The sequence below is a fragment of the Ambystoma mexicanum genome, chromosome 1q, assembly GCF_040938575.1.
Source record: "Ambystoma mexicanum isolate Mex_15411 chromosome 1q, UKY_AmexF1_1, whole genome shotgun sequence".
Classification (NCBI taxonomy): Eukaryota; Metazoa; Chordata; class Amphibia; order Caudata; family Ambystomatidae; genus Ambystoma; species Ambystoma mexicanum.
This window is the reverse complement of record NC_090922.1, coordinates 1499242505-1499269886: the sequence shown is the minus strand read 5'-3', so window position 1 is coordinate 1499269886 and position 27382 is coordinate 1499242505. Positions and strand designations below refer to the sequence as shown.

At 48.1% G+C, this 27382-nt stretch overlaps 1 protein-coding gene across 3 annotated transcripts in view; it reads right to left on the bottom strand.

Annotated features, from left to right (window-relative positions):
- The window catches only part of LOC138550306 (G-protein coupled receptor 54-like), a 394439-nt gene that overhangs the window by 179018 nt on the left and 188039 nt on the right, over positions 1-27382 (bottom strand). For all 3 annotated transcript variants that reach the window (XM_069642402.1, XM_069642400.1, XM_069642401.1), the window contains exon 2: positions 18306-18430. In XM_069642402.1, coding sequence (XP_069498503.1) covers positions 18306-18430 — 125 coding nt within the window. The remainder of the gene's footprint in view (positions 1-18305; positions 18431-27382) is intronic.

Sequence of the window (27382 nt, the reverse complement as noted above, 5' to 3'; positions counted from 1 at the left end):
CCACACATAACCCAGGATGGGTCTGTTTCCCTTGTAATGGGGGCTTACATAATCAGGAGAGCGAGGGACCCCATTTGTGGGGCTGCCTCCCTGGCTCCCTGTCTGTGACTGGCCCGAGGACCTTCTGGGCCTAGCATTATTAGGTGCAGGTAGGTTTTTAGGCCCCCCCATCTCCAACTCTAAAACGGGGGTGACCTTTACCTCTGCCACCTTGGCAGCAGCAGGGGTGCTGTTGGCTTTGGGGTTTTTCTGGGCATTATTTTTGCTATCTACCGGTTTCTGCACCTCATAGATCCGGGTAGCCTGTTCAATGACCCAGTCTAAAGATCTTTTCTCGTGAAAATCCCTCACGAGCTGGGTCATTATGTATTTGGGCAAGGCATGAAAAAATGTATTAATGAATTCTCTACTGTCTGTGCGCACCCTTCTGGTGGTCTGCGCAAAAGCACGTTTCAGTTCTTGCACAAATTCTTGTGGGGCCTGATCCTCCCCACATTGCAAATTGTAGGCTGCCTTGCGAGCCTCTTGAGGATTTCTGTGAACAGAAAAATGTTTCAAGATGGCCGCCTTATAGGTGGACCATCTTAAATGATTTTGGTCCTCCAGCCCCGCAAAGAAACTGGAGTATTCCGGGGAGAAGGTCCACTTTACATATTGAATACAGCTTTGGCTGTCCTTCAAATGGAAAGTCTCCATCATTTTCTCAAACAACTCTAAGTGCTCCCAAACAGAATACTTAGCGTTCTTATGGTAAGGCGTGATGACGCTCCTGATCGCCTTGATCTGCTTTAAGGGGTCCTTAAGCAAGGCCCTTTTTGCCTTATTGGCCTTTTTGGTTCGGGTAACCCTTGTCCATTCATCCTCTGACTCAGAGGCACTGCTCCCAGAGGTTCCTGTCTGTTCTTCCAGGTTTTCCAGGATTCTGCGAGCCTGGGAATGGCTGGCAGAATGTGGGGACCTGGTCTCCTGTTTCCTGTGGTGCTCAGAGGAGTCCTCAGATCCCTCCTTGCTGCCAGGATTTGCTGGGAACCCCCCCCACTGACCTAACTGGGCAGAGGTTTTCAGGATTCCCTTAAGGGGCCTACTCTCCCGGGGTTCCCCACTGAACTGTACTGTACTTGGGTGCCCATACCCGGATGCCCACCCCTCCATTCCTGAGTGGTACTGGCCTATGAGCCCCATACTTTTAGCTGGATAGTAATCTGCCATCCCTGTGGCCCTGTGCTCATGTGCGCCAGGGGACATGGGGGTGGTAGAGTCCAGGGACTGGGAGAGATGAAGGCCCCTGGTGTTAGGGCTCCTGAGGTTATGGTCAGGAGTCTCTCTTTCCCAGCGGACCTCATCTCTATCCGCCCCTGCTCCCTGTTGCAATGCAAGAGCCTGCATTTGTGCTTTCAGTTCCTCAGTCAAGGCCTTACTAGACTCTATCAGTCTCTCCTGCATCGCTACCTGTTGTTGGAGCCTATCATTGTGTTGACAAAGGGCCTCATTTTCCCTCTGTGCTTCCTGGTTGGTCCTGGAGAACTGGGCCAGTCTTTGCTGCAGGAGGTTTACCTCCTGAGTCCCATCCCTACTGGCCTGCTCCTTTCTTGCCAGAGCATCTTCCACCCTTCTGGTGTGCTCTACCAAGTTCCGGTTTTCTTTTTGGAGGTCACCCAGCCCCTGGAGGGCCAGGTGATTTTCTTCAATTTCCTTTTTTAAGTGGCAGACTTCCTGGCCTAAAGTGTCTCTTTCCTGACTGAGAGCCTGCATCTGTGCTGCCAGGTCGTCCCTCTGTCGTTGAAAGGCACCGGCTTTTTGGCGCTCCTCATCAAACTCTGCCTGGGTATCCAGGTCTTTCAGAATCAGTTTATTGCTCTCCTCTTTCTCTCTATCTAGCTGGCTTTGCAGGGTGACTACCTGCTCCGCGCATGCCCTGTTGAAATTGATCTGTTGCTCCAACTTTTTCTGGTTCTGCAGTAAGGAGTCCAAACTGTCTTGGTGCTCCTTCTGCAGGGCCAGAAATCTGGTATCCTGGTCTGTCTTTTCCTGTTGTAGGATGCCCATATCCTCTTTTATTTTAATGATATATTGCCTACTATCATTTTCTGACTCCTGGCTCCTCTGCAGCCTCTGCTCAGAAGAGGCCAGATCAGATCGGGCCTTCTCTACTGCCATCTGTTGCCTATTTGCCAGATCTTGGCTTTCAGTGCATTTATCCTGCATGTCTCCCATATATAGGTACAGGTATGCTGCTATCCTGGCAATCTTATTGTGTTCATCTTTGGCTTTAGGAGCCATATATAGTTCACTCAGGGCCACATGTAATGGACCCTGATCTCTCCATAGGTCTGACCCTGTTTCAGTGACCTGTCGCGTGATGGCCTGCAACCAGGCATCCTGGCCCTGTTCAGTCCATTCACCTCTCACAAATAGTTTATGTAAGAGGTGCTCTCTGGCTATTTTCATGTCTACTAAGGTCGTCATTCTAGAGATTGGTCTCTGTCCTGACTTACAGAAGTTTGTATTTTATTTTTGCAAAACAGACCTTTTCCTAAGAGCGTTCCTATGAGGAGTGCTTTACAGCGTAACACAGCGTGGTGATCCGACCGGATATGTGTATCTGGTCGGCTGGCACGTTGTATTAATCTGCACAAATGGTAGATCTAACCCAAACGTCCGGCACGAGCCCCCAATTTGTAAGAGGATTCAATTCAGCACTACAGCCAAGTCAACGCCTAGTCTAGAATACTGAATGAAAACCCTTATTGATATATCTTTATGTCCAGTTCATGCGTTCTGGATGACTACCCCTATATAACACCCCTCTCTTGGAATCCTCCTGACCCCACTGAGCCAAGAAGTAGTTCTGTTTTGCAAGTTAAAAGGTTTAATTGATAGTTTAAACAATAGATATATATATCACACTTTAGAATAAATTAATAATTGAATAGCACACTTAATCTGATATGATAAAGATTAACAACGGAGAATCTGGCACTAGCACACTTCTTGATAATCACTAAGGAGTTGACATGAAATGGATAAGATAGCAACAATACTTTTATGGTTTCAAATGGATGCAATGTGGAATGAAATGCAGTAAAGAAAATAACTTGATAGAATTTCAGCAAAGACAATGTAATCACTTTCTTGTACAATTCACCCCCCCCCCCCTTTTATGCAATGCAAGGAAATGGAAGGAAGGCACACAATTCTCAGAAATGCAATTCAAATGTAATTCAGTTCACCCAGCAACTTAGACTACAGAAGTTGAAAACACAGGCCCAAATGCTTTTAAATGTGCTGGCAATGAAGAAAAAAAATATGCTAAAATGCTTTTAATTCCTTCTAGAGGTTTAGGGTGAGTGGTATCTAGTTAATATTAGTCCAGGCTCACACTAGCAATGATTCAGGGATAATTAGCAGGTTAAACGAATTTCTGGCAAATGGAAGGCAAGCAGCAGCAGATTTTTACACGTGAAGAAATTTGCAAATCGCGGCAAAATTCGCGAATGCGCCGGGCGCTATTACAGAAGAACTACAAGGGCTATCAATATCTTTTTGGGGTCCTATGAAAGCCTAGGATCTCAGCTTTCAGAGGAAAGTTACTGCAAGTCTCTAGCACAAACGGTCACAGAGATATGAGCGATTAAATAAAGGTCGTTTTTCAGATTTGAAATTTTAAAGTTAAAAAAGACAAGTGCAGCTTGCAACTAGAAAATGACAAGTGACAGCTTTGCAAATGACAGGTGACAGTTAGGAGGCAGTTCTACTTAGATTAAAATAGATTGAATTATATTATTTTAACTAAGAGATTGGTTCTGCACAGTCTTGCTAGGTACTCACACTATATTCTTGAATTAGAATGGGCCTTGCCACGGATCTGGTCAGGTTTTAGACTGGACTCTGGGTCAGCTCTCTCTGGTTCTGCTAACAGGTCAGCTCTACTCTGCTGGTCTGGTCTGGGTCTCTGAAGGTTGATGGAGGTAAAGTATGGATTTTCCCGGCAGAGCTTCCAGCTGCAAATGGATTTGAAGGTCCCTATCTGTCCTGTCTCTCTGCTTTTATGTGTTTTTAAAATGGGTGTGTGTGAGCAGCATCACTAGCCAGCCCCTCTCCACTTATCATTGGCCAAGCTTTCATTTCTCCCCTGATTGGGGGAGCTAAGTTGTGTCAGAGTGATGTCATTTTACAGCCTGCAGAAAGTCCACTCCTCCTGTCAACTTGCACACAAATCTAGATTTGAACCAAATACATATTTCATAGCTACACAGTGGTTTGAAATTACATGCACCCATCACATATCACAGGAGGTATACCCTGTTCAAACTCTGCTCTTCCTGGGGGCTTGCATTCAGAAATGGCGATATTTTGCACTTTTTAACTGGTTTGCAATCCCGGACATTACCCCAAATTTACACACATGTGCGCAAGGAGTATGGACATTAGTTGATGACTACTGTGTGGGTAGTCCAATGGTGGTTTTAGGCAGCGTCCTTCTGTGCCCATAACATCGGCAAAAATGAGTGGCAGCCTATTCTTCATGCATTTCCCTGTGCATTTTCTGGGAAGCTCTGGCCATCATGATGTTTTCCATGTCAGTACTGCACAGTTTTGAGGTAGGGCTCGGATGCATGGGTAAATACATCCCGCAAGCCCCCCTCTTGCGATGGCCATTCTATTTCACGAATGGGACTCGCAAGACCTGGGATGTTTCCTCATCTTCTTCCAATAGATGGCACAGTTCAGCATCTTTTCCTCCATCCGGTACTGATCGATCGGTTCTCCTCGCCGGTCCTGATGGGAATATTGGGCGGTACACCGGGCCCGTTGTGTCTCTGCTCCCGGTCTCCGGATCGTCCTCCTTGGCCCGTCTCCAGGTTTTCTTTCTCCTAGGACGACAAAGGAAGAGCGGCAATACCTATTCATAGACGTTTTTTTCCACCACTGTTGAGATAGTGGGGCAGCATATGCATTTCATCATAACGAAACATTACATTCTTATTTTGAAAAAAAAAACAGTATAACTAAGATACAGTTTCATGCAAATCACAATATTTTAGAGACTAGATGTGGTATGTTTTATGGTTGGAACTGAATTAATCTGAGACAGTACCCGCTAGGATTCCAGAGGATTCCTCCAGTTGTTGCAGAGTGTGCCTGGGATGGCAACATTTCAACTGGTTTATGTGGACCCACTTGTCTTCCCCCGCTGCCAAAGGACCTTTGGGGATGTGGATTTTGTAGGCCACAGGGGAGATCTTGTCGATGATCTCAAAGGGTCCCTTCCATGTAGGCAAAAATTTGCGCTGCTTGGCCTGGTTCCTTTGGAAGTTGTATAGATAGACCCGGTCTCCCACCTGATATTCCTTCCTGGAAGTCTTCAGGTCATAGTGGGTCTTCATGCTATCAGCTGATCTTTCTAGATTCCGCTGAGCATAAGCAAAAGCATGTTGAAGGTGTTTCCTTAAATTCTCCACATACTCATGAGTTGTGGAGGCATTTATTAGTGTCTGCTCTTGGGTCCTGTAGAGCAAATGCTGCGGAAGCACCATCTTGCGCCCAGTCATCAACTCAAATGGTGACATTTTGGTTGCAGATGAAGGGGTAGATCTGATGGCCATTAGGACCAGAGGTAATCGGATATCCCAACTTGGCCCAGAATCTGCCACAAACTTCTTTAAGATGCTCACAATTGTCCGGTTATATCTCTCTACTGCCCCAGAAGAAGCTGGCCGGTAAGCAATATGCAACTTCCTTTTGACCCCCAGTATCTCCCACATCTTTGTCATTACTTCACTGGTGAAGTGGCTACCTCTGTCTGACTCAATCCTTTGAGGTAGACCAAAACGGGAAAAGATGTGGTTAATCATCAAGGCGGCTGCCGTTTCTGCCTTGCAATTTGGGGCTGGGAGACATTCCACCCACTTGGTAAACAAGCATGTCACAGTCAACATGTACTTATTCCCCCTAGCAGAGCGAATCACGGGGCCTACAAAGTCGATTTGTAAATCTGACCATGGCAGTGTCATCCCCCGCTTTTGGAGAGGCGCACGGTGCGTGAGGGATGATGGCTGAAATTGTGCACACACAAGACACCCCTTCAAGTATTGGTCGAGGTCCTGCCCCATGTGTGGCCAGTATGCAACCTCTCTTAAGATTTCCAATGTTGTGTGAAACCCCCTATGACCGGCGGTGGCCGCATCATGGGCGTGACTTAACATCAGGCTTCGGAATGAGGTAGGAACCACCCACTGATCGTGGCCAGCTTTGGATTTCCTTACCAACAAACCGTCTTGGATCCGGAACATTTTTGGACATTTCATCAACACTCTTAGGTCCTCTTTCCCAATGTAATCGGTATCCGTCAGGGGAAAGTTCTCAGGGTCCTCAAGGTGTTGGTAAAATTTACCAATTATTGGATCCCCCTTCTGAGCGGTAATTAAATCAGCATCAGGGGTCTCCTTACTCCATTGTGCAATTGAAAGGTCGTTGTGAGCATTTGTCTGGGACCTAGTGATAGCAGTGACCTGGATTTCCCCCAACAGGGACTCAATCTCAATTAGATCCCCTTGGATGGCCCCGGTTTTGGCCAGCTGATCAGCTAGGTCATTTCCAGTTTTGTCTGGTCCCTCTATTTTGGAATGACCCTTGATCTTCTTCCAATAGATGGTCATTCCTTTCGAGGTGACCAGATCATCAATGTTTTGGATCAACTTCCCATGTTTCAAGGGTTTGTTGTTAGCACATAACATGCCTCTGGTTTTCCAATTAACCAGGTGCTCCACGAACCCGTTCCGTACATAATCCGAATCTGTGATTATGACCAGTTCGTGGAGTTGATGCTGGACAGCAGTGAGGATGGCCTGATGCACAGCCATCAATTCTGCCACCTGACTACTTCGAGGACCAATTTTGTACCCAGCGGAGGGTTCTGGGGACTCATTCACCCATGCATTTCCTACGCCGGCCACCAGTTCTTTCTCCCCGTTGTTGTCAACATGGTAAGAGCATCCATCCACATAGACAGTGGGCATTCCCTCACACTTGTCCTCTTCAAAGACTTTGTGTGGGGAATTAAGGTATGCCTCCATGTTGTCCTTGATTTTTAGACTTTCGTCCTCGAGACAGTTTTCTCTGGCACAATCATGCAAGTCAGCCAGACCTTGCGCGAGGGGACTCTTCTTGTTTTGGCCATATCTGACCTCCACAGGAAAGCCTTGCATTGACAGAATCCAGGAAGTAATTCGGGAATTACTCACATTTCCGGCCCGGATTCTGTCACTTTGGAGATATTGCAGAGGCTGGTGTGGAGTCTCCACTATGATGTGTTCCCCCTGGATAAACGGGCGGTAATTCTTCAATGCCCACACCGTCGCCAGGAGTGGCTTCTCACAATCGTTGAATTTTTCCTCCACAGAGGATAAAGTTTTGCTCGCATAGGAGATTACTTTATTGACCTTGTCATGCTTTTGGTATAATACTGCCGTCAAGCACGTATTAGAGAACCCCGTCTCCAGGAAGAACGCCTTGTTTCTGACAGGCTAAGCTAGGCAAGGCAATTGTGAGAGGCTTCTCTTGAGTTGTTTTACCGCCTCGGCTTGTTCTGGACCCCATTCCCACTTGACCCCCCTTTCAGGAGATGAATCAGGGGTCTGGTGATCTCTGCGTAGCCCTCAATGAACTTTCTGCTGTAATTAGTCAGTCCAAGGAGGCTCCTTAGTTCCCGCAGAGTTGTGGGGTCTTTCAGTTTCTGAAGTGCTTCCACTTTCTTTTCCTGGGGACAGAGACCCTGAGGAGTAATCTCATGCCCCAAGAAATTAACACGGGTTCTACACCACTGTGCTTTTTGAAAGGAAAGTTTTGCTCCGGCGGCCCTCAACTGCGTCAGAACATAACGGATCTCCGCTATGTGTTCCTCCACAGATGAACTTTTGATGAGGACATCATCTACATAAGCCAGGTTACCCCTCGCACCCAGGTCAGGCATGGCCTTATGTAGGAAAATGTTGAACTCATTACCGGAGTTAAGGTATCCGAAGGGAGTCCGGGTCCATGTATACTGCTGGCCCCCAAAGGTAAAAGCCAGTTTGTATTGGTCCTCCCTGCTGACAGGCACAGTCCAGTATCCATTGGTCAGGTCTATTGCAGTGAATACCTGTGACCCCTGGATCTGGGCCAGCCCTTGGTCAATGTAGGGCAGAGGCCATCGGGAAGTATGGACCCGTTTGTTGAGCTCCCTGAGGTCGGCGCAGAGTCTCCACTGGCCGTTTGGCTTCAATATTCCCAGCACCGGATTATTGAAGGTGCTGTGGACTGGACGGATTATTCCCCAGGACTCAAGGTTCTTAATTATTTCAGTAAGGGACTCCATTGATGCGAGAGGCAAGCGATATTGCTTCACAAACACTGGAGTCATGCCAGGGTCCGTGGGGATTGTTGTTGTGTGGATGTCGGTGCGACCACAGTCATATGAGTCTACCGCAAAGAGATCTTGGAAATCCAAGAAAACTTGTTTCAACTTTTGCTTTTGTTCCAGAGTCACACAGGCATCAGCTAGGTTGACTCTCTCTTCCACCATCTGCCTGAAGCCTGGAAAGACTTCTGGTTTGGCTATCTCCGCGGCCTCCTCCAGCTGGGTGGAGAAGTCCCTGGTCAGAGTGCTGATTTGGACCGGAGGCTTCAGGTGGGAAAGGCAGCCCTCATGGACCTGGAAAATCACCTCATGCCTCCTGAAGTCACAAGTCACATCTTCCTTACCATAAGGGCAAGAAGTGTACACCAGGAAGTTCCCCCCATGCCGGGTAAAAATCCTGTCTGGTGTTGTATTGTCCTCACTGTCACTGTCAAAACAGTCCTTGGGGATTGTCCTAACAGTTCATTTACTAAGTCGATGGAAAAATGTTGGTCTTCAACCGCCATTCCAATAATGGTGCCTGCGGCTAGAGTAATACTCTTTAAGTCGCTGTTATCCACCTCTATTGGAATGGTGTCATGTTCTATGTTGACTAATGGAGTTGGGTTTACCCCTAACCCTTGCAGTTGGAGAGAAGCATTTAGATGTATGTAAGCATCAGGGTTTTTCAAATGTTGTCCTCTTTTAACTTTCACTTCCAGGGAGAATTGTCGGGTCCTTTCTGGGATGGTGACTTCCTCTTTGATCTGAATCTCAACTGCATAAGGTAGCAATTGAGCTGACCTAAATGCTTTTTCTGGATCATCAAAGCCCATGGGATTCTCCGCTAATCGGGACCAAGCTTTGAAGTTTATTAGGTCCAAACTAATGGCAAAGCGATTGAGAATGACACTGCCTAAGTAAAAGGCGGCAGTGACGTCTCGCACGACCCAACAGTTATGGACTATGCTCTTGTTGCCAATGGAGATTTTGAGCATACACCTGCTTGGCAGGAGATGTTTGGAATTGGGTGCTTCCAGGTCCATTTCCCATTTGTCTATCAGTTTGAATGTGGGAATGGCTGGATCTTTTGGGAGTTGGCGGAACATGGCTTCGCTGATGAAGCTCTTACCGTTGTTCACACACACTCGAGCGAGAACAGAGTCCTTCCCATCATTTAACTGGACAGGGATGAACAACTGCTCTCCAATTTGCTGAATCTCAGCCAGGCTCTGAGCTGATTTCACATCTTTCTGGACTATAGGAGTGGGAGTTTCTGATTGTGGATTAGTATAGAATTTCAGGGTGTTTCCTTCCAGCGTGGAGTACCACTTTAGACTGGAAGGGAGGTTGATTTTCAGAAATAGAGAGGACCCCCCATCACCAGTCTGTTGTCCTACTGCTATTACTGTCACGTCTGGAATCTGGTTGTTCTGGAAGTGAAATTCTACTTGGTCAGATTTTTGTTCAACCATGTGGCAGGTGCCGTTTAAACTAACATGGTTGACACTCTGTTTTAATTTTATTGGTCGGCTAGTCTGGGTCCAGAGGACCTTGTTTACGCAATCTATTAGGGGCGACAACCTTCCCAGGAGGTCATTCCCTAGTAAACAAGGGGTGCCCTCTGGGGTCACTACTATGACCGGGTGTTTCAACTTGTGTCGCCCAATTTTAATGTCCAAGTCTGCCGTCCCCTCGACGGGAATTTCCTTCCCGTCAAAGTTCTGGAGTTGTCCAGGAAGTGAGGTGAGAGGAATTTGGTAATTCTCTCCCCTTCCTGCATTCAGTTCATCAAAGGCCCTTCTGGACAGAAGGGTAGCTTGAGATCCTGTGTCCACCAGCGCCAAAATTGTACCCTGCCCCTGTACTTGTACCGGGGCATAGTATCTTCCCTCCTTCTCCTCAAGGGGGCACAGATAATGCACATTTTTGGACAACTGGTGGGCTAACTTTCTGGTTTTGGACATCGCTAGCGAAGAGATTTGGGCGGAATTCTGCGGAGAGCCTTGGGAATCTGAAAGAAAAAGTTGGCAACTGGAGATCAGAGCCATTGTGGGTTCCCCTGGCTCCGGTTCTGGGCCGCCCCCCCCTTTTTGGAGGCAGTCACCAGGATGGGTTTGAACCAGGGGATTTTCTTGCTGTTGGTTCTGGGATGAGATGGTGGGCGGCGGTAGCTCAGTCTCCACATCTCCCCAGTCTGGATTTGCATCCCTAGGGACCCATTTTTCTTTGGGAGGAGTTCCCCCATCTCTGAAGGAGAAGATCCTTTTCCCAGGATCCTCTGAGGATCCCTCTCCCTCAAATTGGAAGATCTGTACCTCCTCCTCAAACTGTGTCTGTTTGGGTCTTTTGTTTCTCCTACCACCCCTCTGCTCCTTAGGAGGCAGATTTTCAGGGGCAGGAGATTTTGTTTCCGGTTCCTGGGTTTCCAGGGGCTGTTTACAAGTGAGGAAGCAAGCTTCCTCCAAGGCTTTTACACCCCCCTTCCCCTTGTGCCTCCTCCCTGGGAACCGGTGAGTTATCGGGGTGCTGCCCCCGTCATTGTTCTGGAGCACCAGGTCCAGAGTTGGGTGCGTTCTGCGCCGGCACGCCCATCTGAGGGTTCTGCTGAGCCCTCAGTATGTGACCCAGATCCCGTGCCATATTTTGGACCTGGCGCTCTAACTGGGAAACCCGCTCAGGCTGATACGGGGCCCTGTTTTCTCCCCTGGGCTGATCCCGGGAAGGGTAGCTGTCCCTCCTCTGGTAATACCCCGGGTTGGGAAGATTTGGGTACCCCTCCACCCTTGGCCTCCCCTCTCCCGGATTCAGTGGTCTGGGCTCAGGGAATTGGGGAAAGAAGGATGGATGATTTTGGGGTTGGAAGTTGGGTGGATACCTGGGGAAAAAGTTCTGCCCAGGATTTGGAAAATTTCTGCCCTCCGGTGGGAAGTTGGGAGGGAAGTTCCCTGGGTTAGGTGCTTGGCTGGATCCCCCCCCTTGGGCTGGAGGAGTCCACACATAACCCAGGATGGGTCTGTTTCCCTTGTAACGGGGGCTTACATAATCAGGAGAGCGAGGGACCCCATTTGTGGGGCTGCCTCCCTGGCTCCCTGTCTGTGACTGGCCCGAGGACCTTCTGGGCCTAGCATTATTAGGTGCAGGTAGGTTTTTAGGCCCCCCCATCTCCAACTCTAAAACGGGGGTGACCTTTACCTCTGCCACCTTGGCAGCAGCAGGGGTGCTGTTGGCTTTGGGGTTTTTCTGGGCATTATTTTTGCTATCTACCGGTTTCTGCACCTCATAGATCCGGGTAGCCTGTTCAATGACCCAGTCTAAAGATCTTTTCTCGTGAAAATCCCTCACGAGCTGGGTCATTATGTATTTGGGCAAGGCATGAAAAAATGTATTAATGAATTCTCTACTGTCTGTGCGCACCCTTCTGGTGGTCTGCGCAAAAGCACGTTTCAGTTCTTGCACAAATTCTTGTGGGGCCTGATCCTCCCCACATTGCAAATTGTAGGCTGCCTTGCGAGCCTCTTGAGGATTTCTGTGAACAGAAAAATGTTTCAAGATGGCCGCCTTATAGGTGGACCATCTTAAATGATTTTGGTCCTCCAGCCCCGCAAAGAAACTGGAGTATTCCGGGGAGAAGGTCCACTTTACATATTGAATACAGCTTTGGCTGTCCTTCAAATGGAAAGTCTCCATCATTTGCTCAAACAACTCTAAGTGCTCCCAAACAGAATACTTAGCGTTCTTATGGTAAGGCGTGATGACGCTCCTGATCGCCTTAATCTGCTTTAAGGGGTCCTTAAGCAAGGCCCTTTTTGCCTTATTGGCCTTTTTGGTTCGGGTAACCCTTGTCCATTCATCCTCTGACTCAGAGGCACTGCTCCCAGAGGTTCCTGTCTGTTCTTCCAGGTTTTCCCGGATTCTGCGAGCCTGGGAATGGCTGGCAGAATGTGGGGACCTGGTCTCCTGTTTCCTGTGGTGCTCAGAGGAGTCCTCAGATCCCTCCTTGCTGCCAGGATTTGCTGGGTACCCCCCCCACTGACCTAACTGGGCAGAGGTTTTCAGGATGCCCTTAAGGGGCCTACTCTCCTGGGGTTCCCCACTGAACTGTACTGTACTTGGGTGCCCATACCCGGATGCCCACCCCTCCATTCCTGAGTGGTACTGGCCTATGAGCCCCATACTTTTAGCTGGATAGTAATCTGCCATCCCTGTGGCCCTGTGCTCATGTGCGCCAGGGGACATGGGGGTGGTAGAGTCCAGGTACTGGGAGAGATGAAGGCCCCTGGTGTTAGGGCTCCTGAGGTTATGGTCAGGAGTCTCTCTTTCCCAGCGGACCTCATCTCTATCCGCCCCTGCTCCCTGTTGCAATGCAAGGGCCTGCATTTGTGCTTTCAGTTCCTCAGTCAAGGCCTTACTAGACTCTATCAGTCTCTCCTGCATCGCTACCTGTTGTTGGAGCCTATCATTGTGTTGACAAAGGGCCTCATTTTCCCTCTGTGCTTCCTGGTTGGTCCTGGAGAACTGGGCCAGTCTTTGCTGCAGGAGGTTTACCTCCTGAGTCCCATCCCTACTGGCCTGCTCCTTTCTTGCCAGAGCATCTTCCACCCTTCTGGTGTGCTCTACCAAGTTCCGGTTTTCTTTTTGGAGGTCACCCAGCCCCTGGAGGGCCAGGTGATTTTCTTCAATTTCCTTTTTTAAGTGGCAGACTTCCTGGCCTAAAGTGTCTCTTTCCTGACTGAGAGCCTGCATCTGTGCTGCCAGGTCATCCCTCTGTCGTTGAAAGGCACCGGCTTTTTGGCGCTCCTCATCAAACTCTGCCTTGGTATCCAGGTCTTTCAGAATCAGTTTATTGCTCTCCTCTTTCTCTCTATCTAGCTGGCTTTGCAGGGTGACTACCTGCTCCGCGCATGCCCTGTTGAAATTGATCTGTTGCTCCAACTTTTTCTGGTTCTGCAGTAAGGAGTCCAAACTGTCTTGGTGCTGCTTCTGCAGGGCCAGAAATCTGGTATCCTGGTCTGTCTTTTCCTGTTGTAGGATGCCCATATCCTCTTTTATTTTAATGATATATTGCCTACTATCATTTTCTGACTCCTGGCTCCTCTGCAGCCTCTGCTCAGAAGAGGCCAGATCAGATCGGGCCTTCTCTACTGCCATCTGTTGCCTATTTGCCAGATCTTGGCTTTCAGTGCATTTATCCTGCATGTCTCCCATATATAGGTACAGGTATGCTGCTATCCTGGCAATCTTATTGTGTTCATCTTTGGCTTTAGGAGCCATATATAGTTCACTCAGGGCCACATGTAATGGACCCTGATCTCTCCATAGGTCTGACCCTGTTTCAGTGACCTGTCACGTGATGGCCTGCAACCAGGCATCCTGGCCCTGTTCAGTCCATTCACCTCTCACAAATAGTTTATGTAAGAGGTGCTCTCTGGCTATTTTCATGTCTACTAAGGTCGTCATTCTAGAGATTGGTCTCTGTCCTGACTTACAGAAGTTTGTATTTTATTTTTGCAAAACAGACCTTTTCCTAAGAGCGTTCCTATGAGGAGTGCTTTACAGCGTAACACAGCGTGGTGATCCGACAGCGTAACACAGCGTGGGCTGGCACGCTGTATTAATCTGCACAAATGGTAGATCTAACCCAAACGTCCGGCACGAGCCCCCAATTTGTAAGAGGATTCAATTCAGCACTACAGCCAAGTCAACGCCTAGTCTAGAATACTGAATGAAAACCCTTATTGATATATCTTTATGTCCAGTTCATGCGTTCTGGATGACTACCACTATATAACACCCCTCTCTTGGAATCCTCCTGACCCCACTGAGCCAAGAAGTAGTTCTGTTTTGCAAGTTAAAAGGTTTAATTGATAGTTTAAACAATAGATATATATATCACACTTTAGAATAAATTAATAATTGAATAGCACACTTAATCTGATATGATAAAGATTAACAACGGAGAATCTGGCACTAGCACACTTCTTGATAATCACTAAGGAGTTGACATGAAATGGATAAGATAGCAACAATACTTTTATGGTTTCAAATGGATGCAATGTGGAATGAAATGCAGTAAAGAAAATAACTTGATAGAATTTCAGCAAAGACAATGTAATCACTTTCTTGTACAATTCACCCCCCCCCCCCTTTTATGCAATGCAAGGAAATGGAAGGAAGGCACACAATTCTCAGAAATGCAATTCAAATGTAATTCAGTTCACCCAGCAACTTAGACTACAGAAGTTGAAAACACAGGCCCAAATGCTTTTAAATGTGCTGGCAATGAAGAAAAAAAATATGCTAAAATGCTTTTAATTCCCTCTAGAGGTTTAGGGTGAGTGGTATCTAGTTAATATTAGTCCAGGCTCACACTAGCAATGATTCAGGGATAATTAGCAGGTTAAACGAATTTCTGGCAAATGGAAGGCAAGCAGCAGCAGATTTTTACACGTGAAGAAATTTGCAAATCGCGGCAAAATTCGCGAATGCGCCGGGCGCTATTACAGAAGAACTACAAGGGCTATCAATATCGTTTTGGGATCCTATGAAAGCCTAGGATCTCAGCTTTCAGAGGAAAGTTACTGCAAGTCTCAAGGCACAAACGGTCATGGAGATATGAGCGATTAAATAAAGGTCGTTTTTCAGATTTGAAATTTTAAAGTTAAAAAAGACAAGTGCAGCTTGCAACTAGAAAATGACAAGTGACAGCTTTGCAAATGACAGGTGACAGTTAGGAGGCAGTTCTACTTAGATTAAAATAGATTGAATTATATTATTTTAACTAAGAGATTGGTTCTGCACAGTCTTGCTAGGTACTCAGACTATATTCTTGAATTAGAATGGGCCTTGCCACGGATCTGGTCAGGTTTTAGACTGGACTCTGGCCTCTGCACTTCACAGTGATCTGGGTCAGCTCTCTCTGGTTCTGCTAACAGGTCAGCTCTACTCTGCTGGTCTGGTCTGGGTCTCTGAAGGTTGATGGAGGTAAAGTATGGATTTTTCCGGCAGAGCTTCCAGCTGCAAATGGATTTGAAGGTCCCTATCTGTCCTGTCTCTCTGCTTTTATGTGTTTTTAAAATGGGTGTGTGTGAGCAGCATCACTAGCCAGCCCCTCTCCACTTATCATTGGCCAAGCTTTCATTTCTCCCCTGATTGGGGGAGCTAAGTTGTGTCAGAGTGATGTCATTTTACAGCCTGCAAAAAGTCCACTCCTCCTGTCAACTTGCACACAAATCTAGATTTGAACCAAATACATATTTCATAGCTACACAGTGGTTTGAAATTACATGCACCCATCACATATCACAGGAGGTATACCCTGTTCAAACTCTGCTCTTCCTGGGGGCTTGCATTCAGAAATGGCGATATTTTGCACTTTTTAACTGGTTTGCAATCCCGGACATTACCCCAAATTTACACACATGTGCGCAAGGAGTATGGACATTAGTTGATGAAGTGTCAGTGGGTGAGGTTACCTGCTACAGATATGGTCGAGTGGGGTTACCTGCTGCATGTATGGGTGAGTGGGGTTACCTGATGCTGGTATGGGTGAGTGGGGTTACCTGGTGTAGGCATGGGTGAGTGGGGTTACCTGCTGCTGGCATGGGTGAGTGGGGTTACCTGGTGTAGGCATAGGTGAGTGGGGTTACCTGCTGCAGATATGGTTGAGTGGGGTTACCGGCTGCATGTATGGGTGAGTGGGGTTACCTGCTGCTGGTATGGGTGAGTGGGGTTACCTGGTGTAGGCATGGGTGAGTGGGGTTATCTGCTGCAGGTATGGGTGACTGGGGTTACCTGCTGCAGATATGGTTGAGTAGGGTTACCTGCTGCCGGTATGGGGAGTGGGGTCACCTGGTGTAGGTATGGGTGAGTGGGGTTATCTGGTGCAGGTACTTGTGACTGCGGTTACCTTCTGCAGATATGGTTGAGTGGGGTTACCTGCTGCCGGTATGAGTGAGTGGGGTTACCTGGTGTAGGTATGGGTGAGTGGGGTTACTTGCTGCAGATATGTTCGAGTGGGGTTACCTGCTGCCGGTATGGGTGAGTGGGGTTACCTGGTTTAGGTATGGGTGACTGGGGTTACCTGCTGCAGATATGGTCGAGTGGGGTTACCTGCTGCCAGTATGGGTGAGAGAGGCTACATACTGCAGGCATGGGCGAGTGGGGTTACCTGGGGCAGGCATGGGTGAGTGAGGTTACCTGCTGCAGGTATGGCTGAGTGGCAATACCTGTTGCATGTATAGCTGAGTTGTGTAACCTGCTGCAGGTATGGGTGAGGGAGGTTACCTGCTGCAGGTATGGATGGGTGGTGCAACCTGCTGCAAGTATGGCTGAGTGGGGATACCTGTTGTAGGTATGAATGAGTGGTGTAAACTTCTGCTGGTAGGGGTGTCTAAGGTTACCTGCTGCAGGTATGGGTGAGTGAGTTTAGCTACTGCACGCATGGGCGAGTGAGGTTACCTGCTACAGGCATGGGTGAGTGAGGTTAACTGCTGCAGGCATGGGTGAGTAGGGTTATCTGCTGCTGGCATGGGTGGGTGAGGCTACCTGCTGCAGATATGGTCGAGTGGGGTTACCTGCTGCATGTATATGTGAGTTGGGTTACCTGCTGCTGGTATGGGTGAGTGGGGTTACCTGGTGTAGGCATGGGTGAGTGGGGTTACCTGCTGCTGGTATGGGTGAGTGGAGTTACCTGGTGTAGGCATGGGTGAGTGGGGTTACCTGCTGCAGATATGGTCGAGTGGGGTTACCTGCTGCATGTATGGGTGAGTGGGGTTACCTGCTGCTGGTATGGGTGAGTGGGATTACCTGGTGTAGGCATGGGTGAGTGGGGTTATCTGCTGCAGGTACGGGTGACTGGGGTTACCTGCTGCAGATATGGTTGAGTGGGGTTAACTGCTGCCGGTATGGGTGAGTGGGGTTACCTGGTGTAGGTACGGGTAACTGGGTTTACCTGCTGCAGATATGGTCGAGTGGGGTTACCTTCTGCCGGTATGGGTGAGTGAGGTTACCTAGTGCAGGCATAGGCGAGTGGGGTTACCTGCTGCAGGCATGGGTAAGTGAGTTTACCAACTGCAGGCATGGGTGAGTGGGTTATCTGCTGCAGGCATTGGTGCGTGAGACAGATATGGTCGAGTGGGGCAACCTGCTGCAGGTATGGGTGAGTGAGTTTACCTGCTGCAGATATGGTCGAGTGGGGTTACCTGCTGCATGTATGGGTGAGTGGGGTTACCTACTGCTGTTATGGGTGAGTGGGGTTACCTGGTGTAGGCATGGGTGAGTGGAGTTATCTGCTGCAGGTACGGGTGACTGGGGTTACCTGCTACAGATATGGGTGAGTGGGGTTACCTGCTGCCGGTATGGGTGAGTGGGGTTACCTGGTGTAGGTACGGGTGACTGGGGTTACCTGCTGCAGATATGGTCGAGTGTAGTTACCTGCTGCCGGTATGGGTGAGTGAGGTTACCTACTGCAGGCATGGGCGAGTGGGGTTACCTGCTGCAGGCATGGGTAAATGAGGTTACCTGCTGGAGGCATGGGTGAGTGAGGTTATCTGCTGCAGGCATTGGTGCGTGAGGTGATCTGCTGCAGATATGGTCGAGTGGGGTTACCTGCTGCCGGTATGGGTGAGTGGGGTTACCTGGTGTAGGTACGGGTGACTGGGGTTACCTGCTGCAGATATGGTCGAGTGGGGTTACCTGCTGCCGGTATGGGTGAGTGAGGTTACCTACTGCAGGCATAGGCGAGTGGGGTTACCTGCTGCAGGCATGGGTAAGTGAGGTTACCTGCTGCAGGCATGGGTGAGTGAGGTTATCTGCTGCAGGCATTGGTGCATGAGGTGACCTGCTGCAGATATGGTCGAGTGGAGCAACCTGCTGCAGATATGGGTGAGTGGGGCAACCTGCTGCAGATATGGGTGAGTGGGGTTACCTGCTGCAGATATGCCACAAACTTGCACATAAAGTCTCCGAAGATCCAACTGGGAAGCGGGTACAGGGTGGCGGTGAAGGGCACGCAGCATACCAGGAAGATGATGTCTGTGCCGGCCAGGTTTGCTGTGGACACAAAGTGAGAAAATGTGGATTAATGCATATGTCCTCCAGGGCAGTCGATGCTCCACTCCTCGGCAGCCATGATGCGCCCACTACCCTTTTCTCTGCCTACTATCCCACCAGAACCAGGCAGGTGCGTGACTTTATATCAACGTGGCCAAGGATAGCCTGGAGCATCCAGTACAATCCCAGTTAAATTACCCTGAAATATCAGAGGGACCCACAAAGAGCTCCCACAGAATTCCTTCGCACATCTAGCGCTATACCGCAGATATTCCAACACTAATATGAAATGCTAGCTCGCTGCCTTACTATACCAAGGGTAGGCCTGGCAAGGGCGAGGTGTGATTTGTGTTAGCACATGGTTACTGAGTTGTTCATTATTCCAGGTCTACAGAGATTCACACATGTATATATGTATTTTGCAGCCAGCGTGTTGCAATGATCATTTAAGGTTTGTGATGTTCACATGCGTTTTGACCCTTGTAACATGCTGAGGTTGACTTTATTGCTGAGATGAGCTCAATTAAAACTGTTTCAACAGAGCTCTCTCTATCTCTCTCTCTCTCCCCCTCTCTCTCTCTCTCATCCCTCCATACAAGATCTGCACTGTGGTTAGGGCTCTCATGAGCTCCCACATTGATTGGAAAATTCCCTCTTAATCCCACTCCCAGATACACTTATGGTCCCCTCAAGGCTGTCCGCCGCGCCGCAGCCCACCTCATCATAGGCAAAACCAAGAGGTGATGGCTGGAAGGTTTGGAATTAATCCTAACCTCTGGCAATGCTCTGGGCACCCTTCCAGACCATCGTTCTTCACCTGCCAAGCCATTACAGAAGGGGAGAGACCATATACCGGTAAGACAGATATCCTTCTCATTAAGACCCCTGCTCCCTCTTTCCCTCCCACACTCTGGCCGCCCTCCGTGGCCCCCCTCACTCTCCTGTGAAGCAATAAACCTTGGTGTCATCTTCAACTCCTCGCTCTCTTTCTGTCCTCACATCACGGACCTTGCCAAGAAGGCCCACTTTCAGCTTCACCTTCTCAGAGGAATTCCCCCTTTCCCCAGTAGCTCAATGTCTCCAGAACTCGGGCCCTCTCCAGGATGGACTATTGCATCAGCCTCTACCTCAGTCTTCCTAACTCCTCCCTTGGCCCCCTTCAACTAATCCAGCATAGGGCTGCAAGATTTATTCTTAGCCTCAAGCCTAGGGAGCACATCTCTCCAGCCCTAAAATCTCTCCACTGGCTCTCGTTTGCTGCAAGGGCCAAGTTCAAGACCCTCTGCATCATCCACAAGGATCTCCGGGGACTGGGACTCCGCTACATCCAACTCTCTCTCCCTAAGTACCTCCCTGCTTGAGCCCCCACGCTTGTCTCACTCTAACTCTCTCCAGATTAAATGCGTTGCCATGCAGAGAGTTGGGGTTAGATCGCTCTCCTCTGCAGGTGCCTCCCTTTGAAATGTCCTCCCTGCACCGCTAAGACTTGAGCTGGATGTTCTCAAGGTTCGGGAGCTCCTCAAGACCTTCCTTTTCTCTTCTTCCTTCCTCCCTGGCTAATATCCCCATTCTGTCCTAGACAGGTGGCCGATTCCCTTCAGAGTAACACCAGGCTCTACGCCCCTCCCCTGCCCAGTCTACCCCTCCACTTGGTGTCTCCTGACCCCCCCTCATCCTGCACTTGCCCTCATGCCCGTCCCCCTGCACTTGTCTGGCTGGCCTGCACTCTTGGAGACATACCTGCCTCTTACCTGCACTTGCTTGTGGACCCCTCTTCTCCTGTACACTCTGGTTTCCCCAAGCCCTTTCCACCTGGCATCCACTGACACTCTCCTCTGTAAGGCCCTCTGCTCTTTCCTGCACTCCCCCCCCTCCCCTACACCCTTTCACTTCTCGTTACTGCACTTGCAGTGCCATAAGCCCTATTAAGATTGCCATCTTGCTCCTACGTCCCCCCTCCCTTGATTTGTTGCGCTGCGAAACACTTGTTTACAGGCACATTATAAACGATAAATAAATAAATAAATAAATAAATAAATACATAAATAAGGAATTATGGCTTGGTCCCACCCCAAAAGAGCCAGTCCAGCCCAAACAGCTAGGACACATCCCTTCTTCACGAAACCACGAGCATCCCCAGACATATTTCGGCCACATTGGGCATTACCAGTGAGGATGTAGCTTTGGTCTCTAGGCCCAGCAGGCACGTGAACTACAACTGGTCCTCAAACCTCTGTTTTTGGACCTGCCATTTCCTCTCCGCGATTGCGATTAGAACTCCCCCTCGTTCCATTATTTCCACAAGCTTTTGCCATAAGGCCTTCCAAATGACAGGGGTGCACTATATCAGATGACATTATATACAGAGTGAGGCAGAGAACGAGAGAGAGACAAGAGATAATGGGAAGCATGAGTTAATTTCTGAACAGGAGGAGGGGCAGGAGGAATCTGATTGCAATGGGCAGCGTGTTCCGTAGTCTGGGTCTGTGAAGTGAGATGGCCAGCCTTTGTATCTATCAGGAAAGCTGCCATGTGGATTGGGGCTAATTGGCAGATGTAGGTGGAGTCAGTACATCTACAGATGCGCGATGGCCATGGCTCTGCGCCAGAAGCTGAGACTTGAATCGCGGTTTCAGAGTCGCACTGGTGTACAGGGATTAGCCTTGCTTAACTCAAAAGATTGATAACAATGGGTTTGGAAGTTTGGGAACGGTATGGATACCATTGTTTTCACAAGATACGAGGATGGTGGACAAAATATGTTTTGGTAGGGTAAAAGGGAAATGGCCAAAAAGTCAGAACAAAACAGACACAATGGGAGATTTGGCCGAATTTCAGCTGTTCGAAAATTCTGAAAGGCTGAAAAGTTCGACGAAATACCCCATTCGGTAGCAAGGGCTGCAGAATCTGCAGGGGTGTTCCCTACACACTTGTTCACTATATTGTGAGTGGGGGTTGCGGGCATGTCCCCTGCAGCCGGTCCTGAAAAAAGAAAAAAAACGAAAAGGACCCTGCAGTGCTGGTTCCCGATCACCAAAGTGAAAGGGAACAGGCGTCGCAGGGACACAGTGAGTCGATGGCACACAGCAAAGTGTGCTGCCGCAAGGTAAGTAGGGGGTTTGGGGGTGGGTGAAAGAGCAAAGGCTGAAATGTTCAGGGGAGAGTAGAACGAAAGTTTGTGCCTTTGCTTTCTCGAACATTTCAGCCACAGACTTCCAACCCCGATCCGGGTATAAGCATTACACGTGTCTGTCACCCATGCCTGCATGGTTTAAGCCCTCCCATATTGAAGAGTTTGAAGGCAGAAAACAGCCCTCTGTGACTCTCATTCTAGAACATAGATGGGGAAATGGTCCAACAGCAAAGGCCTGTGAGAGCAGAGTGCTTAAGTCACTAGCAGGCATCAGCGGCAGCAGCAAACATACAGTGGCACACAGTGGCACAGGGGGAGAGGCCCACCTTGCCCATATCAATACCCCCATGATGAAGCCGGAAACTTCTCGGCTCTGCTCTTAGATGGAACCCACCTCCTGATGATTTTCACCTCTTGTGAAACTAAACATCCTCTGTATTGGGGTGCAAGATGGTTCTAATGGTAGGTACTCACCCTCTGGTCTCAGAGGAAGAGTGTGGTGTGGCAGTGCAATGGGGAATGCAGTTACTGCCCCTATCTGCAGCCTGCAGGGAGCCCCTGCTCCTCGTGATATGGGCTTGCTTGCTGTGCTTAGACCGCTATCCCCCCACCACTTCACCTCCAGGGGGGGCTCTTTGATACCCAGCACACGTAACTTATCAACCGTGACCCCTCTGCATCACCTGTGGGAGCAGTGAGGCAGCCTATCGATGGCAAAAGTGACAGAAGCCAGAGTGCACAAAGCAAGGACACAACTGAAAGTGGGCATGCGGGCATTGGGTAATCACTCGGAGTGCCAGCGCCAATGGCAATCTTCTTTTTATAAGTGTCCTCCAGTCACCCCCCGCACCTCCCTGACCTCCTGAATGTTTAGTCTGGCTCAGCAATGATGCATATTTTTCACCCATCTGCATCAGATGTGTGTAGCTTTCATGAACCATCAACGACTGTGCACATTTCTCACAAATATGAATGAAATCACTGCGGTTTGCATATATAAACATCAATTGTGCGTGTTTAGCGATTGCCCCTTTACCTCTTGCAGCTGGTTCAACAAATCCACTGGGCTTTAAGTGGGCCAGAGCTAGCCAGTGCCGAGGCAGAGGCAGTCTCCAAACACTTCCCCTGAGCCAAGGATCTGTTAGTGTCCCCTGATTCAGCATCAGGCACCTGTTATCCCGAGTGTGAGTAAAGAGCCTTAATGCGTGCACAGGACACTCACAGACATGCAGGGAAAGTAGAAGACAGCTTCCCCTCAAGCAGGACAGCCTACGGAGCAAGACATTTTACTGATAGGGTGTTCCACAAAAAATTGAGCAGTAGGGGTCAGTGGGCAAGATGTGATCGGAAGGGTTGCAAGCTTGTCTCGCTCTCAGACCTATGTGTAACATATAAATAATTGTGATCATTTTTCTATTCCCAAACTGCTCTTTGATTTTATGCAAAACAGCCAGGAGACTACATTTGTGCTATGTGTCCACCTTGCTTTTCTCATAGATTATTTCAGTGCTGGCTGAAGATCCATTGGGACCCCTGGGGGCTCATTTCAAAATGCTCCCCCAAACCCCTTTGAAGGATCTGTATGGTGATTTGAGTGGAATTTCAATGGGTGATTTCCCCTGGGCTCATCATTCAGGGTGCATGAGCTGAGACTTTAAACGATCGCGTAAGAGGGCCTTTAAGATGGCCCTGATGCCAGGCCAGTGTGATTTATTTGCGGAATGATAGAGATATTCTGACTCACGTGAATTGTTTATATATTGAGAAAGTGATTTTTTAACAGTCAGTCATTTCTTTAAAAACTGAGCCAGAGAGCGATTAGCTTATGGTATGGTATAGTAATGTTTATTTATATAGCGCCTATACACAGGCAAGTGTTTCAAAGTGCTCAAGGAGGGTGGGAACACGGGGAAAAATCAACACTCGCTCAGAGCCCTTGAAGTTCTGAGACAATGGGGGTCATTACGACCCAGGCGGTAATTACGCCAACTTTACCACCATGGTGTAAACTTTGTTTACACCATGGTGGATGGCGGATTTACCGCCCCATTCCAAGGTGAGTGGGGCGGTAAATCCCCATTTCCCATTTTCCCTTCCCCATTCCCATTTTTGCCCCATAGGGCATAATGGGAGTGGGGAAGGCGCTAATTACGCCACCGGAAATTACGGTGGCGTAATTAGCATCATGGCGGGTTAGCGCCATGGATTTTAACGGCTGCTAAAAGCAGCCGTTAAAATTGGAATCAGGCGTTAAGGGTTAACGACGGCGTTAACCCTTAACGCCTGAGTTGTAATGGGGCCCAATAACAGTCTGCACAGTCAGATTAAGTGAATATGATACAGTTTAGATACAGCAAATAGACCTGACGGCGATTAGGCATTTTTTTCAAGTGCACATTAAGGTGTGAAGACAAGGGAGAACAAACAGAACGATCTTCAGGCCAGGCTCTATACACATCGTGCAAGTGCGCGAAGGGCAAGGGTGGGGCAGGGGACCAAGTGCACCCAGTCAGTAGAGACTGGTGAAGTGCGGAGAGAGAAGTGCTCGAGGTTTCATTATAAGTGCAGTGGGGGGTGGTGGAGAGCCCTAAGGCAAGTGCAGAAGGACTGGCAGGGATGTCTGGGACCCGTGAGACTCTGAGGTACACCAGGCGGCCAGTCAATAAACTGTGTGGAAGGATGGAGAGAAGGAAGAGCAGAGAGCTAGGTTAGCAGGGTAGGGTGAGAGAGAAGGAAGAGGAGAAGAGGAAGGTCTTGAGGAGTTTCCAGAACTTGAGAATTTCAGGCTCAAGAGAGAGGTTGGAGGCACCTGCTGAGGATAAGGATCTCCCCCTGAATCTCTGCTTGGAAAACCGGCTCACTTGCAGAAGGTTGGAGGTAGATGAGCAGAGGGCTCGAGAGGGACAGTATTCAGGAAGGCAACGTTGCAGGTAAGTAGGTCCCAGGTAACAGAAAGCTTTGTGGACAATGCAGAGGGTCTTGAATTAGTTCATCACAGCCACAGGGAGCCAGTGGAGAGATTTCAGCGCCTGAGAGATGCAGTGCCTGGGTTTGAGGCCAACGATAAGTCTTGCGGTTCTGTTCTGGATGTAAAAATACCACAGTAAACTACCACCTGAAACAGTGCCACTGCTGAATTACCCAAAGTACATGTTTGCAGGCTCTCATTATGCAGTTTTTCGGGTAGGAGACCCTTGCCTCAGCCACTTGCCCCCCTTAGGCTATGCCCAACACTTTTTAGGCCACGCCCAGCACTTGACTACACCCACTTCCAACTCTGGAGGACAGGTGAGTGGAATGGGCACGGGACCGCTTTGGGCCCTTTAAAAAAATAAATATTGGCAGCAGCTGGCCGCGCGCTGCCTTGTCCCCTTCTCCCCCTCCCCACCAGCTTCCCTTGTTGTTTTCCCGCCTCCTCCCGCCGAACCAACCCGCCCACCCCCCCCGTGATTGGTTACTTGATGGACAAATCTGAAACCCCCAGGGCAGCCCTCTGCCCAGCAGCCCCCTCGGCTAAGGGCCCCCAGGCCAAGGGCGGCTCCGAAATTGGCGGCTCCAAGATGTGTCTGCAGGTGCCCACAGGTTACGCCAAGGAAGCCAGCAGCTAACAGACACCAACAAAAACTGTGAGTGTGGCATGGGTGGGGAGCAGAGCAATTACTCGGCTCCAGAAAACCACTGCCACTCTGTTTTACCTCCCAATAACATAGAGCACCATAATATTAGCATGGCCACACTTGGATATAATTGAAATATTAGCATGTCCACACTTAGATGGAATTGTAAATATTAGCATGTCCACACTTAGATGAATTGTAAATATTAGCATGTCCACACTTAGATAGAATTGTAAATATTAGCATGTCCACACTTAGATAGAATTGTGAACATTAGTCTGCGTCGCATCTAGATGAAACTGTGAATATTAGCATGTCCACACTTAGATGGAATTGTGAATATTAGCCTGCGTTGCATCTAGATGGAATTGTAAATATTAGCATGTCCACACGTAGATAGAATTGTAAATATTAGCATGTCCACGCTTAGATAGAATTGTGAACATTAGTCTGCGTCGCATCTAGATGAAACTGTGAATATTAGCATGTCCACACTTAGATGGAATTGTGAATATTAGCATGTCCACACTTAGATAGAATTGTGAACATTAGCCCGTGTCGCATCTAGATGGAATTGTAAATATTAGCATGTCCACACTTAGATAGAATTGTAAATATTAGCATGTACACACTTAGATAGAATTGTGAACATTAGTCTGCGTCGCATCTAGATGAAACTGTAAATATTAGCATGTCCACACTTAGATAGAATTGTAAACATTAGTCTGCGTCGCATCTAGATGGAACTTTGAATATTAGCATGTCCACACCTAGATAGAATTGTGAACATTAGCCCGTGTCGCATCTAGATGGAATTGTAAATATTAGCATGTCCACACTTAGACAGAGTTGTAAATATTAGCATGTCCACACTTAAATAGAATCCTGAACATTAGCCTGTGTCGCATCTAGGTGGAATTGTAAATATTAGCATGTCCACACCTAGATAGAATTATGAACTTTAGCCTGCGACGCATCTAGGTGGAACTGTGAATATTAGCATGTCCACACTTAGATGGAATTGTGAATATGAGCATGTCCACACTTAGATAGAATTATGAACTTTAGCCTGTGTCGCATCTAGGTGGAATTGTGAACATTAGCCTGTGTTGCAGCTAGATGAAACTGTGAATATTAGCATGTCCACGCTTAGATAGAATTGTGAACATTAGCCCGCGTCGCATCTAGATGAAACTGTGAATATTAGCATGTCCACACTTAGATAGAATTGTAAATATTAGCATGTCCATGCTTAGATAGAATTGTGAACATTAGTCTGCGTCGCATCTAGATGAAACTGTGAATATTAGCATGTCCACACTTAGATGGAATTGTGAATATTAGCATGTCCACACTTAGATAGAATTGTGAACATTAGCCCGCGTCGCATCTAGATGGAATTGTAAATATTAGCATGTCCACACTAAGATAGAATTGTAAATATTAGCATGTCCACACCTAGATAGAATTATGAACTTTAGCCTGTTTCGCATCTAGGTGGAATTGTGAACATTAGCCTGTGTCGCAGCTAGATGGAATTGTAAATATTAGCATGTCCACACCTAGATAGAATTATGAACTTTAGCCTGTGTCGCATCTAGGTGGAATTGTGAACTTTAGCCTGCGACGCATCTAGGTGGAACTGTGAATATTAGCATGTCCACACTTAGATGGAATTGTGAATATTAGCATGTCCACGCTTAGATAGAATTGTGAACATTAGTCTGCGTCGCATCTAGATGAAACTGTGAATATTAGCATGTCCACACTTAGATGGAATTGTGAATATTAGCATGTCCACACTTAGATAGAATTGTGAACATTAGTCTGCGTCGCATCTAGATGAAACTGTGAATATTAGCATGTCCACACTTAGATGGAATTGTGAATATTAGCATGTCCACACTTAGATAGAATTGTGAACATTAGCCTGCGTCGCATCTAGATGGAATTGTAAATATTAGCATGTCCACACTTAGATAGAATTGTAAATATTAGCATGTCCACACTTAGATAGAATTGTGAACATTAGTCTGCGTCGCATCTAGATGAAACTGTGAATATTAGCATGTCCACACTTAGATAGAATTGTAAACATTAGTCTGCGTCGCATCTAGATGGAACTGTAAATATTAGCATGTCCACACTTAGACAGAGTTGTAAATATTAGCATGTCCACACTTAAATAGAATCCTGAACATT